Source organism: Chiloscyllium plagiosum, chromosome 11, assembly GCF_004010195.1.
Source record: "Chiloscyllium plagiosum isolate BGI_BamShark_2017 chromosome 11, ASM401019v2, whole genome shotgun sequence".
NCBI classification, from domain to species: Eukaryota; Metazoa; Chordata; class Chondrichthyes; order Orectolobiformes; family Hemiscylliidae; genus Chiloscyllium; species Chiloscyllium plagiosum.
This window is the reverse complement of record NC_057720.1, coordinates 92,979,636-92,997,654: the sequence shown is the minus strand read 5'-3', so window position 1 is coordinate 92,997,654 and position 18,019 is coordinate 92,979,636. Positions and strand designations below refer to the sequence as shown.

The 18,019-nt window shown below is 46.7% G+C and overlaps 1 protein-coding gene across 1 annotated transcript in view; it reads right to left on the bottom strand.

Annotated features, from left to right (window-relative positions):
- The window catches only part of LOC122554083 (vesicle-trafficking protein SEC22b-like), a 74,021-nt gene that overhangs the window by 29,355 nt on the left and 26,647 nt on the right, over positions 1-18,019 (bottom strand). The window contains exon 3 of the mRNA XM_043698536.1: positions 17,061-17,072. Coding sequence (XP_043554471.1) covers positions 17,061-17,072 — 12 coding nt within the window. The remainder of the gene's footprint in view (positions 1-17,060; positions 17,073-18,019) is intronic.

Sequence of the window (18,019 nt, the reverse complement as noted above, 5' to 3'; positions counted from 1 at the left end):
CAGCCTGCAACACTTGGGCAAACGCAACTCCACCCACTGGAAGACTTGTGACCGCTGGGCCTCCTTCACTGAGTCGATGGTCCTCCAGATGCAGTCGGTGTGTGTCTACAGCAGTGTCCTGTGTCACAGAGCTGCTGCTCGGGACGAACTTTGACAGAAACTATCTCATTCCAGTTCTTTGGCAAAAGCCCAGGACAAAAGCCCAGGACCAGGGAGTAGACCATTCAGCCCATTGAGCCTGTTTGCTATTCAGTATGATCCTGGCTAATTATACACGTGAGAGCGTTTGACCCACACCCCCATCACTTGATAATCAAATATTGATCAATTTCTATCTTGAACATTCTCAGAGGCTGAGCTTCCTCTTGTTAGAGAACTCCAAAGATTCCCAACCCTCCAATTCGAAACATTTTCCCTCATCTTTGTGCTTAATGGCATCACTCTTATTCTAAATTGTAGCCCTGATAGTTCTAGACTCCCTGAGCAGGGAAATCTCTGGCCTGCCTCTACCCTACCTGTCCCTTTCAGTATGTATTTTGTAGGTTTCAATGAGCTCACCCCTCAATCTTTGAAACTCAAGAGTAACCAGACTCTGATCATCCCTTCACAGGACAGTTCCGCAATCCTGGGAACAAGGGGGCATTGAGAAAACATCATAGCCTCAAGACTTAAGGGAGGCACGGTGGCCCAGTGGTTAGCACTGCTGCCTCACAGCGCTAGAGACCCGGGTTCAATTCCCGCCTCAGGTGACTGACTGTATGGAGTTTGCACGTTCTCCCCGTGTCTGAGTGGGTTTCCTCCGGGTGCTCCGGTTTCCTCCCACAGTCCAGATGTGCAGGTCAGGTGAATTAGCCATGCTAAATTGCCCGTGGTGTTAGGTAAGGGGTAAATGTAGGGGTATGGGTGGGTTGCGCTTCGGCGGGGCGGTATGGACTTGTTGGGCCGAAGGGCCTGTTTCCACACTGTAATCTAATCTAATCTAATCTAAACTTGGCTCTCAGGAAATACAGAGAGAGGAGTCAGAAGTCGAAAACTGTCAAGTCACCTTTCAGTTCAGAGTAAAGAGGACTTTGCTTGATGGAACATTCTTTGCACAGTCACAGAGTCACAGAATCTAACAGCATGGAAACAGATCCTTCGGTCAAACCCATCCGCACCAACCAGCATTCCAACCTGACCTAATTCCATTTGCCAGCATTTGGCCATATTTGGTGCTGCCAGCACATCCTCTGGCAGATTGTTCCTTACACGCATCACCTTCTGTGTTAAAAAGTCACCCCTTAGGTCTTTTTTAAATCTGTCCCCTTTCACCTCAAATCTATGCCCTCTGGTTTTGAACTCCCCCACCCACGGAAAAAGATCTTGGCTGTTCATCCTATCCATGTCCCTCATGTTTTTATAAACCTCTATACCTGAAGGGAGGCTGATTATCTCCCTTCAGCCTCCGATGCTCCAGGGAAAAAAAGCCTCAGTCTATTCAGCCTCTCCTTATAACTGAAACTCTTCAGTCCTGGCAACATTCTTGTCAATCTTTTCTACACCCTCTCAACTTCAACAACACCTTTCCTATGGAAGGGCGAACAGAATTGTATGTATTATTCCAAAACTGGTCTCACCAATGTCCTCTACAGCTGCAACATGACATCTCAACTCCTCTACTCAGTGCACTGGCCAATGAAGGAAAGCATAGCAACACCTGCTTCAGCAACCTGTCTATCTGCCCTGAAGATGTGCTCAATAGTGTCCGTGTGTGTTTGTGTTGAGTCTGATTGGATCATGCCTGTGTTGATCCACTGTTGAGCCTGAAGTTGAAATCTAACCAAGCTTATCCCAGAATTTGACAAAGTGTCTCCAAATCAAACAGAGAGTAAAGAGCTAGCCATCAATGATGGCTGCTTTTGGTAGGAGCGCACGTAAACTGGACATGTTAAACCGAACTGAACTGTTACCTTCAAAGCATAGTGTGAGGAGTATTTAAAGAGATACTTAACGCAGTTACAACCACAATATAAATCTACTGCTGAGAGAAGATGTTCTATTTGTACAAATTAGCAGCTGTGGTGAATGTAGAATCACATGACTCTGAAACAGACTCTTCGGCCCAATTTGTCCATGCTGAGCTGTAGATTAGATTACTTACAGTGTGGAAACAGGCCCTTCGGCCCAACAAGTCCACACCGACCCGCCGAAGCGCAACCCACCCATACCCCTACATTTACCCCTTTTAACCTAACACTACGGGCAATTTAGCATGGCCAATTCACCTAACCCGCACATCTTTGTGACTGTGGGAGGAAACCGGAGCACCCGGAGGAAACCCACGCAGACACGGGGAGAATGTGCAAACTCCACACAGTCAGTCGCCTGAGTCGGGAATTGAACCCGGGTCTCTGGCGCTGTGAGGCAGCAGTGCTAACCACTGTGCCACCGTGCCGCCCAAAACCTGGTATTCCTAACCTGAACTAATCCCACTTGCCTGGGTTGGCCCATATCCCACTAAACCTTTCCTATTATTTTGCCTGTCCAATGTCTTTTAATTGTTATAATTGTACCCACCACTACCACTTCCTCTGGTGGCAGGGCGGTGAAGTTTGCCTTCATCAGTCAGTGCATTGAGTACAGAAGTTAAGATGTCAAGTTGATGTTGTACAAGTCACTAGTAGGGCCACATTTGGAAAACTGTGTACAATTCTGGTCACCCTGTGATAGGAAGGATGTAATTAAACTAGAAAAGATGCAAAAACAATTTGCAAGGATGTTATCGAGATTGGAAGGCTTGAGTTATAAGGAGAGTCTGAACAGCGGGAGTTTTTCCGTAAAGCGTAGGAGGTTGATGAATGTTTATAAAATCGTGAGGGGCATAGATAAGGTGAATAGCCAAGGTCTTTTTCCCAGGGGTAGGGGAATCCAAAACTAAAGGACATAGGTTTAAAGTTGAGAGGGGAAAGATTTGAAAGGGGCCAGAGGGGCAATGTTTTCACACAGATGGCGGTGCATGTATGGAATGAGCTGGCCAGAGGAAGTGGTAGAAGCTGAGAAAGAAACTGTGGGGCCCCTAGTGGATATATTTGTAACATTGACAGCCATGCGTCAGGTACTGGAAGACCTGACCATCATTTAAGAAAGGCTGCAAGAAAAAAACAGAGAACTGCAGGCCACTGAGCCTGACGTCAGTGATGGGTGAGTTGTTGGAGAGGATTCTGAGAGACAGGATCTATGGCAATTGAGGGAAGATGTACAAACAAGACAAGATTAGGAGCAGGAGGAAATTCTACTGCTCTGGTCTGCTCCACTATACCGACCACACTTCACTTTCCTGAACCTGTCATACAACATAGAACATAGAACATAGAACATTTCGCGCAGTACAGGCCCTTCGGCCCTCGATCTTGCGCCGCCCTGTCATACTAATCTGAAGTCCATCCCACCTACACTATTCCATGTATGTCCATATGCCTGTCCAATGATGACTTAAATGCACTTAAATTTGGTGAATCTACTACCGATGCAGGCAAAGCATTCCATACCCTTACTACTCTGAGTAAAGGAACTACCTCTGACATATGTCTTATACCTATCCCCCCTCACTTTAAAGTTGTGTCCCCTCGTCTTTGCCGTCCCTGCCCTCCCTGTCCACCCTATCTAACCCTTTGATTATCTTGTATGTCTCTATTAAGTCACCTCTCAACCTTCTTCTCTCTAATGAGGCCCTCAGCCTTTCCTCGTAAGACATTTCTTCCATACCAGGCAACATCCTAGTAAATCTCCTCTGCACCCTTTCCAAAGCTTCCACATCCTTCTTATAATGTGGTGACCAGAACTATACACAATTACTAGGGAATCTAACCAAATTCCTCATCAAAAATATTCACTCTTCCAGCTCTATTAAAGGAACGTGCCACAGTCTCTGGGATAACAAATATATCCTTGTTCCAGACTGGTTAAGGACGGCAAACCTCATCTCTGAAAGAACCATCAGTGTACCAGTTCAGACTTTACCACAAAGTAATTGCTATTGATCAGTGCATTGAGTATAGGAGGTGGGAAGTCACATTGCTGACATTGGTTTGGCCACTGTTGGAACACTGTTGGAACAATTCTGGTCTCCTTGTTACAGGAACGATGTTGTGAAACTTGAAAGGGTGAAGAAAAGATTTACAAGGATGTTTCCAGGGTTAAATGGTTTCAGCTATAGGAAGAGGCTGAATAGGCTGGGGCTGTTTTCTCTGGAGAGCTGCAGGCTGAGGGGTGACCCTATGGAGGTTCATAAAATCATGAGGGTGTGGATAGGGTGCATAGGTATTCCAGGATAGGAAAGTCCAAAACTAGAGGGCATAGGTTCAAGGTGAGACAGGAAAGATATTTTTTCATGCAGAGGGTGGTACGTGTATGGAATGAGCTGCCAGAGGAGGTGGTAGAGACAAGTATAATTAAAGTATTTAAAAGGCATTAGGATGGATATATGATTAGAAAGGGTTTAGAGGGATATGGGCCAAATGCTGGCAAATGAGACTAGGTTAATTTAGGATATCTGGTTGGCCTGGATGAGTTGGATCGAAGGGTCTGTTTCTGTGCTGTACATCTCTATGACTCTATGACTCTAATGTGATTATTTCAATGTACTCATTACTGATACAAGCATTTTATTCCAAATTAGGTAATGCATTGAATCAAAATTCTTCCAGGTGCTGAGATGAAATTCGAACTTGTATCTTTAAGATCATTAACTTACCCCCTTGGACTGATTGTTCAGCTATATTTCTGCTATGTCACCATATCACCAATTCATGGCTGGCCATACAGTGCACTGAACAGATAGTGCTATCAAATGTTATTTACTCAATCACCAAGTTACTGACACAGTTTGAGACAGAGAAGCCCAGAGAGAGAGAGAGAGAGAGAGAGAGGGCTATAAACTGATTAGTATGGAAAGACAGGCAGGTTAAGCCATTAGAGGAGTGGTGATCATCACGTCTTTCTGATCAGTATCGTCCTGTGGGAGAGGCTGTATTACTGAACTCAGATAGTTAGCCAGAATCTGACATCCCCGAACCCCACAGACATCTTAGAGTCTATTTTGTTTTTAATTTCGAAAAAATACTTTATTCATCAAAATCCTTTACATATATACACATACATACATATACACGTAGTTCGGTTCCGTACAGTAGTATTTCAAAGAAACAAACAGACACTGAAGTTTCACTTTACCCAAACAAACCAAGTGCATCTCTTACTTGAACAAGATTATATTTATATGCAACTGAGGCACCAGGAGGGCCTGATAACTGAACAGACGCCCATTTAATTTTGGCAGGAAGACCTCAGACCTCAGTCTTTCCCCACGGTGCCTTGGCGGCAGCTACCCCAAGCGTTAGTGCGTCCCTCAGTGCATTGTCCTGGACCTTGGAAGGTGCCAGTCTGCAACACTCAGTTAGAGTCAACTCCTTGCTCTGGAAGATCAGCAAGTTTTGGGAAGACCAAAGACCATCTTTCACTGAGTTGTTGGTCCTCCAGGCGCAGTTGTCTTGGTGTGTGTGTGTCCTGAGGAACAGCCCGTAGAGCAGAGAGTCCTGCATCACAGAGCTGCTCGGGACAGCCCTCAACAAAAATCACTGTATCTTACTCCAGAGTTCTTTTGCAAAGGTACATCCCAGAGGGAGATGTGTGACAGTCCCTACCTCTCCACAGTCACTTTGAGGGCAATTTGTGGTGGCAGAGACAGACCGGGCATACATGAAGGATCTCTAAACTTCAATCTGCAACTTTCAGCTAGAAAACATATCGTTCAGAATGTTACTGAGGTGATAAGGTTACAGCAAGGGCAAGGGGACATTAGGAGCTAAGTTTACATGGCAATCTATCTCCTCAAGCAATAGACATGAAAGATTAGGAATGAGACAAGAAGAAGCAAGGTGAAGGGGCAGTAGGTGAACTCAATTTTTTAATTTCAAAAATATGCTTTATTCACAAAAGTTATCTTTATGTATATATATATACACATATTGTCACAAACACCGTTCGGTTCTGTACAGTAGCATACCAAGGAAACAAACAGACAATAGAGTTTGATTCTATCCAAACAAATCAAAGATATCTCTTGCACATACGAGATTCTCAATGTTAAATCTAATGCAGAGAGAGAAAAAGGAAGGATTAGATTAAGGCAGAGGGGAGGGAAAAGAAGGCGAACGAGGCACCTTTTTATAATCTTGGTGACTAATTTGGAGTCTGAGGAAATGGGGCCTTGCAGTCGACGTGATTCAGAGCAATTGACAATTGTCACCGTTTGTTTAACAGTACAACCTGACCATTGACAGTGTCTTACAGTAAAGGCTGAATAACAAGCTGAGGGAAGGGAAATATCAGCTGGGAGGCCAGCCAATAGATCATTAGGTATGTGCGGGAAGCCTATGTCCTATTTCCCTTGAGAGAATTCCAGACATTTGCATTTTATTTGAATTATATTGCTCTCCCCTAATCTGGTGGCGTTTTCTCTCTCATTCCCCACAGCAGTGAGCAGCAATGTGAAGGATGGTGTGATGAATCTGAACAATCAACAGTTGGATCACAAATCACGTCAGTTATGTAACAGGATTCTCGTTTCTCGGCTTCTGGAGATTGCAATCAACTGCTGAACAACGTGTCTGAAAAAATAACGCTGCAATTAATCCCATTTCCTCACTCTCTCTTTCAGAGAATTATCCAACCATGATGAAAACATGGTTCTCCCTGCCTCTCCCACATTAATACTTGCCTCTTTTAAATTGTTATTTCCTTATTAGCACATAGCATGATCGTAATCCCTTTCCTCAACCAGGGAGAGGGAGGATAAGAGGATGTTAAGCCCTTCATCCTGATGAAGGGTTTAGGCACAAAACATCGATTTTCCAGCTCCTTGGATGCTGCCTGACCTGCTGTGCTTTTCCAGCAACACACTCTCGACTCTGAGCTCCAGCATCTGCAGACCTCACTGTACCCTGTTATGATGCCGGGCCTATTCCGTCGAATGGAAGGTTGACATGCATTCACTTTGTGCCTTTCCTCGCTTGTAGGACAACTTGAAGCGATTTGGTGCCAATTGGAAAACATTGGATCTGCAGCCCCTGTGGCAATGTAAGGAACGGCACAGCAAGATCCCACATACAATGCTGAGATGGCGACCATTTGGGGAAGCATGTCTCGTACACAGCTAAGAGCTGGGCCCCGGGTCACTGAGAAGGCCTGACTCAACAGGTTTGTGATCAGTTGCTGAGGTTAATAGTTTCTGGAGAGGATAGAGGGAGCTTTCCTTTGTGTCTAACCCTGTGCTGTCCCTGTCCCGGCTGTGTTCAAGGAGGACAATGTAGAGGAAAGTTTACTCTGTATCTAACCCCTCACTGTTCCTCCCCTGGGAGTGTTTGATGGGGACAGTGTAAGTGGAGCTTTACTCTGTATCTAACCCCATGCTGTCCCTGTCCTGGGAATGTTTGATGGAGACAATGTCAAGGGAGATTTACTTCGATTTAAAAGCATAGAAGGAACTTTACCATGTATCTAACTCTATGTTCTACTTGCTGTTTGAGGCATTAAATTTCTGAGTTGCACCTCCCAATCCCAATCTTTGGAACCTCTGTTCACCATAACATTTTGGCAGCGACTGGTTTACTCAATCACAGCCTAACCTCCATCCTTTGATGTCTTAATCCCAGTGAAACCATTTCTCTCTCTCACTCTGGCCAATCCCCCGCTACAACACTCATCTCTACTCAAGTCAGCCAAGGGATCTATACTTGAGGAGATCTGGTGGACAACTGATACCTCAGTTAGAGGTAGATTTAACTGGAACACTGAAACCTCTCCCGGATCCTCCTCCCATCTGCTAAAGCTGCTGATTATTCCAGGACTGTTGTGAAATGTAAAGATATACCTGATTGCAGACTATCTGCTTAAAGCCCCCTCCCCTGTCCCCTCCACCCTCACCTCCAGCAACAAGTGGGAGGAGCACGTGGAGTGTCTTTGTCCCTAAGATGGAGACGATCCAATCAGCTGCTTCTGCCTCCCTTCCGCGAGGCTGCCAGACAAACCACCTTTAATGCTCCTCCATGCCCAAGGCCTGAGCTCATAGCTTTCTCTAGTTTCTCTCCTCTCTTCCCTCATGCCCTCTCAGAGTTCATCTTGACCATGAGTACCCCCCCTCCCCCACCTCTTGTTTCCTCAATCCCATTCTCACCTTCTCCTCCTGTACCACACTGTCACTGAGATTGAAAACCGTTCCCTCTGTTCAGGTGCTGAGCTTTTCTCCATTCAATCTGTTGTCATCACCCCCACCCTCCTCAAAACAACATCGCTTTATCCCTGTAAGCTTGCAAACACCTGTCCCGAGATCCCTTACCTCTCTCAAATTCTCATCGCCTTCCAAGTCCATTCCCGTCTTTCCCAAAACACTGAATCACAACAGTCAAGTTTCTCTCCCTGCACCAGTACTGAGTCAGCTCTAATCAAAGCCATCTCTGACCTCCCATGGGACTGCAGTAACCTTTCCCTCCACCGCCCTCTTGACCTATCTCCAACCTCCGACACTATCCTCCTCCAAACCCCCTCTCCACTGTCATCCAACTCTCATCTGGTTTCATTCTAGTCCATCTCACTGGAGCCAGAGAATTGCTGCAATGGTTGATCTTCCTGCTCCCATGCTATTCCCTCTGGTGTCCCCCAGGGATCTATTCTCCGGTTTCTAACCTACACACTGCCCCTCGGAGGACAATGCCTGATTGCGTAGTGTTGGTTTTTCCCACATACACAGATGGCAGCCAGCTCCACCTCACCACCAGTTCTCCACACCCCTTCATTGTCACTAAATGATCAGACTGCGTATCCCACACCCAGCACTGGATGGTCAGAGATCTCTTCCTTCAACACTGGAAAGACAGAAGCCATTGGTTCCAGTGCCCACTTCAAGCTCCGTTCTGAGCTGCTGATCCATTCATCTCCGTGTCAAACAGTCTGAGATGAGGCCAGTATGGATAACCTTAGTTATCCTTTGACCCCGTGATGAGCTGCCAGCCTCACATTTGAGTAATCACCGAGATCAAAGTACATAGAACGTAGAAAATAAAACAATACAGCACAAGAACAGACCCATCAGCCCACCATGTTGTGCCAAACTTGATGCCAAATTAAGCTAATCCCTTCTGCCTGCTCTTGGTCCATGTCCCTCCATCCCTCGCATACTCAAATGCTCCTCTAAAAATCCCTTAAAAGCCCCTATCACTTCTGCTTTCACCATCACGTGAAAGCACGTCCCAGACTCCTACCACTCTTTGTCAAAAAACTTGCCCCCTCCCACTACCTCCTTTGAACCTTCCCTCTCACACCTTAGGCTAGGTGCCAGTGTGGAATGGGTTGAAAGGACCGCTGTTCTGAAGTTTTTATTTCGCCATTTTCTAATATATTCCTGCAATCTGCAATGCTGGACGTTTTTACCTCTTTATCTTCTAATCTTTTTCCTAAGAACTTGTGCTGAAGAATCTGTACCTAGGTACCTTTGTACCTAAGATGGCGCCATATGCGTACACATGGCAATTAATTCAATCAATTCAATTCAGTTAAATGCATGCTGTCCAGTAATAGAAGTCTCAACTCTGGGAAAAGAACTGTTAGCCCTATCTCGGCATCCCATAATTTTAGAGACTTCTATCAAGTCTTCCCTCAGCCTCCGCTGCTCTGAGCTTTTAGATCCTCTCCTCATTCCTCATGCCCTCCAATCTAAGCGGCATCCTGGTAAACCTCTTCCGTCATCTATTTCCACCTCAGTAACACCACCCGACCTCCCCCTGCCTCAGCTCATTCACTGCTGAAACTCTCATTCATGACTTTGGGATCTCCAGATTCAGCTATTCCCACACAGTTAGACCGCTGTAGACATTTACGGGACAGAAGGAGGTTATTCACACTGTCATATTTGCATTGGTCAATCAAGCTCTGACCAAACTAATCCCATTCTCTTGCTTTTGACCCATAGCCCTGAAGGTTACAGTAAAACAAATGAATATCTAAATACTTTTAGGGGAGGTCTACTGGTATTCTTGCTGGACTGTTAATGTTTTGGGTACCAGGGTTCAAATCCTGCCACAGAGTCTAATGATAGCCATTATCGATTGTCAGGGAAGGAAACTGTCATCTTCACCTGGTCTGGCCTCCATGTGACTCCAGACCCACAGCAAGGTTGTTCACTCTTAACTGCCCTCTGGGCAATTAGGGATGGGCAATAATTGCTGGCCTAGCCAGTGATACCCTCATCCTGTGAATGAATAAAAAATGGTGCTTCAATGTTATGAGAGTTTGTGAGTCAACCAGCCTTTCTGGCAATGGGTTTCAGACTCCCACCACCCTCTGGGTGAAAACAGTTCTCCTTAATTCCCCTCTCACTGTCCAACTCCACTGGGCTTGGATCTCACTTGAGTTTAGAGGGATGAGGGGATCTGATTGAAATGTACAAACTTCTAACAGGGCTGGACAGACTCGATGGAGGGAGGAGGTTTCCCCTGGCTGGGGAGTCTACAACCAGAGGACACAGACTCATTTAGGACTGAGATGAGGAAACATTCTTTTTTCACTCAGGGGATGGTCAACCTGTTGAATTCTCTACCACAGAAACCTGTGGAGGTCATGACATTGAATAAAGACAAGAAAGAGAAAGATAATTTTTTTACATTTTAACACCATCAAAGAGAATGAGGAAAAGGCAGGAATACGGGATTGAGATTGAGGATCAGTCATTTTCAAAAGCTCGAATATCCTCCTCCTGTTCCTAGTTTCTGTGTTATCTTCAATCTTTGCTCCTGGTTAGTGACCTCTCCACACATAGGAAAAGAGCCTTCCTATCCACCCTGTTTCTGCCCCTCATAATCTTATACCCCTCTATCAGGCCCCTCTCAACCTTTACTGCTCCAAGGAAAACCACCCCAGCCAGTTCCTCTGGACCCACACACTCCCCTCAATAAACCTGAGATCACCTAACATTCTGCTACCCCCAGCTGCAGCTCATAACAAGGCCCATTAGATGCTGGACTAACAACATTCTTCTTTGCAGATCAATCCATGTTTTTCTTTCTTTCTTTCTCTCTTGCTCTCTCTCTCTCTCTCTTATCTCTTCCTCTCTCTCCCTCTCTTATCTCTGCCTCTCTTATCTCTCCCACTGTCTCCCTCTCTCTCTCCCTCTCCCTCTCTCTCTCTCTCTCTCTCACTCATCTCCTCCAGCTCCATAACCCTCCAAGACATTTGAGATCCTTTTATTCTGGTCTCCTCTGCCCCCTCCTTCATGCTCTCCCTGTGGGCCAAGCGCATTCATATCTCCAAATGTGCCTCAGTGTCATGGTATGTCTCATTATACAACTGGGAAGTACCTTGGGACCCATCTTTCTGTTAAAGACGCTAGACAAATGTACATTTTCTTTGCCAACCATTGTTGCATTTTGACTTCTAGGAGAAAGTGAGGACTGCAGATGCTGGAGGTCAGAGCTGAAAATGTGTTGCTGGAAAAGCGCAGCAGGTCAGCAGGAAGAAGGGCTCATGCCCGAAACGTCGATTCTCCTGTTCCCTGGATGCTGCCTGACCTGCTGCGCATTTCCAGCAACACATTTTCAGCTCTGCATTTTGATTTCTCCCAGGCTGAATCCCTCCTCTCCTGAGCAAATGATAATGACGTTTGAGCAAACCAGTGGATTGGGAGTTCAATCATATCAGCTCATTGTGGATATCACTCCCTGCTGCGTCAGGAAGGAAGGATGAATCATTCACTGTTCTTGGCAACTGTTGAGAGACACCACAGGGAACCTTGTAGCTCGCTCTGCCCGGCCTGCTCACGGACCAGTCTCATTTCTCTGCCACCCAATGCCAGCCAGCTCGTTGCCGTGGGAACCTAAGGAGGTGTGAGATCCTACAAGCACAGGATGAGGCCGTTCAGCTTGTCAGTCTTTTGCTGTTCCAGATAAAGCTGACCAAGTGGGCCAAGGAGTGGCAGATGGAGTTTAATTTAGATAAATGGGAGGTGTTGCATTTTGGAAAGGCAAATCATCGCAGGACTTACACATTAATGGTAGGATCCTGGAGAGTGTTGCTGAACAAAGAGACCTTGGGGTGCAGGTTCATAGCTCCTTCAATGTGGAGTTGCAGATAGACAAGGAAGTGGAGATTGAGCTTGGTACATTTGCCTTTACTGGTCAGTGCATTGAGTTTAAGAGTTGGCTTGCCATGTTACGCCTCTACAGAACATTGGTGAGGCCACTTTTGGAATAATATGAATGTTCAAATCTGATCTCCCTGCTATTGGGAAGATTAAAGTTGAAAGGGTTCAGAAAAGATTGACAGGGATGTTGCCAGGGTTGAAGGATTTGAGGAGAAAGTGAGTCTGCAGATGCTGGAGATCAAAGTTGAAACTTTATTGCTGGAACAGCACAGCAGGTCAGGCAGCATCCAGGGAACAGGAGATTCGACGTTTCGGGCACAGGCCCTTCTCCTGGGAGAGGCTGAACAGGCTGAGGCTATTTTCCCTGGAGCGTTGGAAACTGAGGGGTGACCTTACGTAAGTTTATAAAATCTTGAAGGGCATGAATTGGGTGATTAGCCAAGATCTTTTCCCCAAGGTTGGGGAGTCCCAAACTAGACGGTGTCAGTTGAAAGTGAAATAGGAAAGATTTAAAAGGGGTCAAAGGCGCAACCTTTTCACACAGAGGGTGGTACATGTTGGAATGAATTGCCAGAGAAATTGGGGGGGGGGGCATATGAGTAGGAAGGGTTTGGAGGGATATGGGCCAAATACTGGAAAATCGCAATAGATTAATTTAGGATATCTGGTTGGTATGGTCAAGTTGGTAATTGGTCAGGCTGGATTGGTCCTACGTTTTGTGTATATGCGATACCTGGGCAATTTTCCAAAATGTTGGATGCATGTCGGTGTTGTCACTGTAATGGAACAGCTTGGCAAGAGCACAAGCCTTCAGTACCTTTGCTGGAATGTTGTCAAGGCCCATAGTCTTCGCAGTATCCAGTGTCTCCAAGGGCAAGTGAGTCTCTAACACATTGCCATTGGTCTAAAGTCACATGTAGTCCAGATGAGCTGAGGGCAACAGCTTCATTCCCTAACGGACATTAATGAACTAATGATAGGTTTTTTTATCAACAATCTGTACTTTCACAGTCACTCTTACTAACTGTTTGCTATTTTTAATTGAATTTTTAAAGCAAATTAATTGGTTTTAAATTTCCATTGACTGCTATCGTATTCGTGTCTCTCGAGTGTGTGCTAGTCACGTAATGCAGTAACTTTATCACAAGCTGACAGTTCCCAGTAACATTGACCAGGCGAAACACTTAAGTAGTTCTGTTGGACTAGAGTGGCTGTTTTCCTGGAGTTTAGCCCTGCCCAGGGATACTCAGCACAGGTTCTCAGTAAGCTGAGATGCTCAAGGTTGAGTTGTGGGTTGTGGGGGGGGGGGGGGGCAGAGCTAACCTAGATTGTCCACCTAATGGTTCCAGTGTCGTTAAAAGAATGAACTCCAGCCTGTGATCCACTTCATTGCTGTGACTAATTGCTTCAGCAAACTGATTGGGTTTGTGTTGAAGCTGGTAACATTTTATTGTTGCTGGTGTCATTCTTACAAAATTAGTGACACACACGCTGTGTGGGTAAACAATTCCGGTTCTCATATTTGGTGAAAACATTACAGCCATCCCACGCTGAGCCCAAGTACACGGGTAACACAATCGAGCTCTTTCAACGTCATTATGCTTTGTGCGTTTGGACAATAGGAACACTATTTAATAATAGATAATCAGGCTACAAATGCTCTTTGTGATTTCCAGAGGAACATTTGGCAGAGGCGGGTGCTTGCCTGGTCTCATTCTCAGGGTCTGGAGCAGCTGGAGCAGCCTGTTTGCTTCCTTCTCACCTGACCGCCACATTAGTGCAGGCCGTTGTTGTTGTTTTTGCGGTTTCAGGTTCAGGTTACCTGCGGGCGTACCCGTTCCCATGGCAACAACTCACTCCAGGCAGGGGAACATCGGGGATAGTGGGGGAGGTCTGGGGTTGGACATGCATCAGCTTGAGGCCTAGAGGAAGTCTCTCACCACAACAATCCAGAATGTTCCACAGGCCTGCTCTTAGTTCCACTTCAAGTTTTTACTTGACTCCTTCTTTTTGACATTTGTTATTGAATCCAATTTGCTGTCTTTTCAGGCAATGTGTTCCAAATGACAAAAAAAATTCCTCATCTCTCCTGTTGCCGACGTCTCCTTAATTCTTGTTACCCAGTAATTCAGATTACTATTGCCACCCCTTGATTAACCGAAGAAAGAAGTGGTGGTGATGAGGGCTCAATTTTACCCAGTCTATCCCAACTCAAGGAGACCCCACCTCTGACTGAGGCTACTCAAGGACATGCTGAGGCACCAATATGGTGGAGTTCTCATCATTGGGTCAGGCCCTGCTGTAGGCCAGGAACGCATTGTCTGGTCAGAGTGAGCGAGGGATTGAGGGCAGAACAGACTGGTGTTTGTGGGCGATTGAGGCATTGAGATGGGAGTGAATTGAGAGTGGGTGTGTGTGGGCGAGTTGAGGGTCGAAGATGTGACTCATGGTTGAGGGTAAAGGAGAGATGGAGGGCGATTTGAACTGGGGGTAACGGTGAGTTGGGGTTTGAGGATGAATTGAGTGTGAGTTGCGGATTGAGGGTAATTTGAGGATTGAGGGTGAGTTGGTGTTTAAGAGTGAGTTGAAGGTTGAGGGTGAGTTGGGATTTTGTTTTAGATTCCCTACAGTATGGAAACAGGCCCTTTGGCCCTTCCACACTGACCCTCAGAAGAATAACACACCCAGACCCATTCCCTTACCCAAGGGGCGGCATGGTGGCACAGTGGTTAGCAATGCTGCCTCACAGTGCCAGGGACCCGGGTTCGATTCCCACCTTGGGTGACTGTCTGTGTGGAGTTTGCACATTCTCCCCGTGTCTGTGTGGGTTTCCTCCAGGTGTGCACCTGGAGATTAATGAGGTGGAAGATGAGGACCAGAAGATTTCTATCCTGGTTGCGGTTCCCACAATCCAAAGATGTGCAGGTCAGGTGAATTGGCCATGCTAAATTATCCATAGTGTTAGGTGCCTTAGTTAGGGGTAAATATAGAGTAGGGGAATGGGTTACTCTTCAGAGGGTCAGTGTGGGCATGTTGGGCCCGTTTCCACACTGTCGGGAATCTAATCTAATCTGCCCAATATTTACCCCCGACTAATGCACCTGACACTATGGGGCAATTTAGCACGGCCAATTCACCCGACCTGCACATCTTTGGATTGTAGGAGGAAACCCACACAGACACGGAGAGAATGTGCAAACTCCACACAGATGGTCACCCGAGGGTGGGGAGGGTGGAGTGGATAGGTGGGAAGGGTGATGGACAGGTTGGAGAGTTGGATCTGGGATGAGGTTGCAGGAGGGGAAACTTGAAAATTAGTGAAGTCGATGTTGAAGGGTCCCAAGGTGGAAGATTAGGCATTCGTCTTCTAGTCATCGGGTGGCTTGGATTTGGCAGGGGAGGTGTTGCAGGACTTCCACGTCTTTGGTCAAGTAGGAGGGGGAGTTGAAGTGGACAGCCACAGGACGACGGACTTGTTTGGTGCATGTGTCCCAGAGATGTTTCTTGAAAGGTTCCTCAAGTTGGCGTCCTGTCTCCCCGATGTAGAGGAGGCCACATTGCAAGCAACGAAAACAGTAGATGAAGTGGGTGGATGTGCAAGAAAATCCCTGCTGGACATGAAAAGATTCTTTGGGACCTTGGACGGAGGAGAGGGGGAGGTGTGGGTGCAGGTTTTACATCTGCTTTACTGCAAGGGAAGGTGCAGGGTGTTGAGGTTGGGTTGGTGGGGGGCATATACCTAACAAGGGAGTCACAGAGGGACTGGTCTCCATGGAATGCAGATAATGGTGGCAAGGGAAATATATCTCTGATGCCGGGGTCTGACTGTAGGTGGTGGAAATGGTGTTGCACCTGGAGATTAATGAGGTGGAAGATGAGGACCAGAAGATTTCTATCCTGGTTGCAGTTGGAGGGCTGGGGTTCAAGGTTGGAAGTGGGAAGTGGAGGAGATGCATTGGAGGGCATGATTGGTCACATGGGAGGGGAAATTGCGGTCTTTAAATAGGAGGCCACCTGGGAGGTCCTGGAGTGGAATCGCTCCTCCTGGGAGCAGATGTGGCCAAGCGGAGGAATTGGGAGTAAGGGATTGTGTTTTTACTGGAGGGAGGATGGGAGGAAGTGTAGTCAAAGTAGCTGAGGGAATCGGTGGGTTTGAAATGGATGTCTGTGTTGAGTTGGTCACTGGAAATGGAGATGGATCGGTCCAGGAAGGACAGGGACACGTCCAAGATGGTCCGTGTGAACTTGAGGCCAGAGTGGAAGATGTTTGTGAAGTTGATGAACCTCCTCGTGGGAGCACGAGGTGGCACCGATATAGTCAATGTAGCAGAAGAAAAGGTGGGGTATGGTGCCGGTGTAACTGGCAGTGTAACTGGTTCCAGTGATGTTTTCACATCTGGCACAGATTTTCCCAGCTTTAGAGGGATGGCAGTGAAGGCAGTGCAATGTTCCTCCTGCAACATGTATGAGGTGAGGGATGCCATCGACGTCCCTGCCGATTACACTTGCAGGAAGTTTCTATGTTCTATATGTTCTATCCAAACACCTTAACTACTGTGTCTGTTGCTCTCGATGTAGTCTCCTCTACATCGGGGAGACAGGATGCCAACTCGCAGAATGTTTCAGGGAACACCTCTGGGACACACGTACCAAACAGCCCCACTGCCCTGTGGCTGACAACTTCCAATTCCCCTCCCACTCCACCAAGGACATGCAAGCCCTGCGCCTGCTCACTGCCAAATCCAAGCCACACTGGAGGAACAATGTCTCATCTTCTGCCTTGGGACCACATGGCATCAACATAGACTTCACCAGATCTCCTCTTCCAAATCTCCTCTCCCCCCAACCTCATCCCGGATCCAAGTCTCCAACTCGGCACCGCCCTCTTGACCTGTCCATCTTCCTTCCCAGCTATTCACTCTACCCTCTCCACCGACCTATCACAATCACCCCCACCTGCATCCACCTATCACCTTCCCCACACCCCACTTCCCTTATTATCTCCCAGCACCTTCACATTCCTGATGAAGGAGTTATGCCCGACATGTCGAGTCTCTCTTGGATGCAGCCTGACCTGCTGTGCTTTTCCAGCGCCACACTTTTCCACATACACACTCACAAAGTGACTCACAGTCACACTCATACACAGACAAACACTGATATACACAGACCCGCACATAAACTCACACAGACACATACAGAGATACACACACAAATACACTCCCACACATAGACATGCGCACGCACAGATATACACACACATGAACTCACACACCCAGACCCACACACTCATACAAACTGACACACACACACTGCCCACCACCCTGCCCTGTGGAGGATTGCCAGCATAAGATCCTGCGTGTGGACGTGCTGTTGGCCTGAGTGCCACATTGTCAGAATGAGTCTGAAGTGTTGGTGGGAGCAGGAAGCTCAAGTTTTCTCGGAGAGTGGGTCAAGGCGGACGAGACTGAGTTCTTGCAGGGAGTGCATTTAAAAAAGACTTTGAACTTTCACCTTTATTCCTCTATAGCCTAGGAAAAGCTGTAATGGTAACTTTTAACTTTATTTCTTTATTTTTCCACTTACTCTGAGAACAATGGTAATGTTTTACTTTTAACTTTGTTTCTCTATGTTGCTGCTGGTGCACAGTTTTGCACCTGTGTACCTTTGTATCTAAGCAACATTGTGCACGTTTCACTGTTTTCCTGTACTTGAGTACACATGATAAACACACACACAGACACACACACACACAGACACACACACACACACACACACACACACAGACACAGACACACACACACACATACACACACACACACACACACACACAGACACACACACACACAC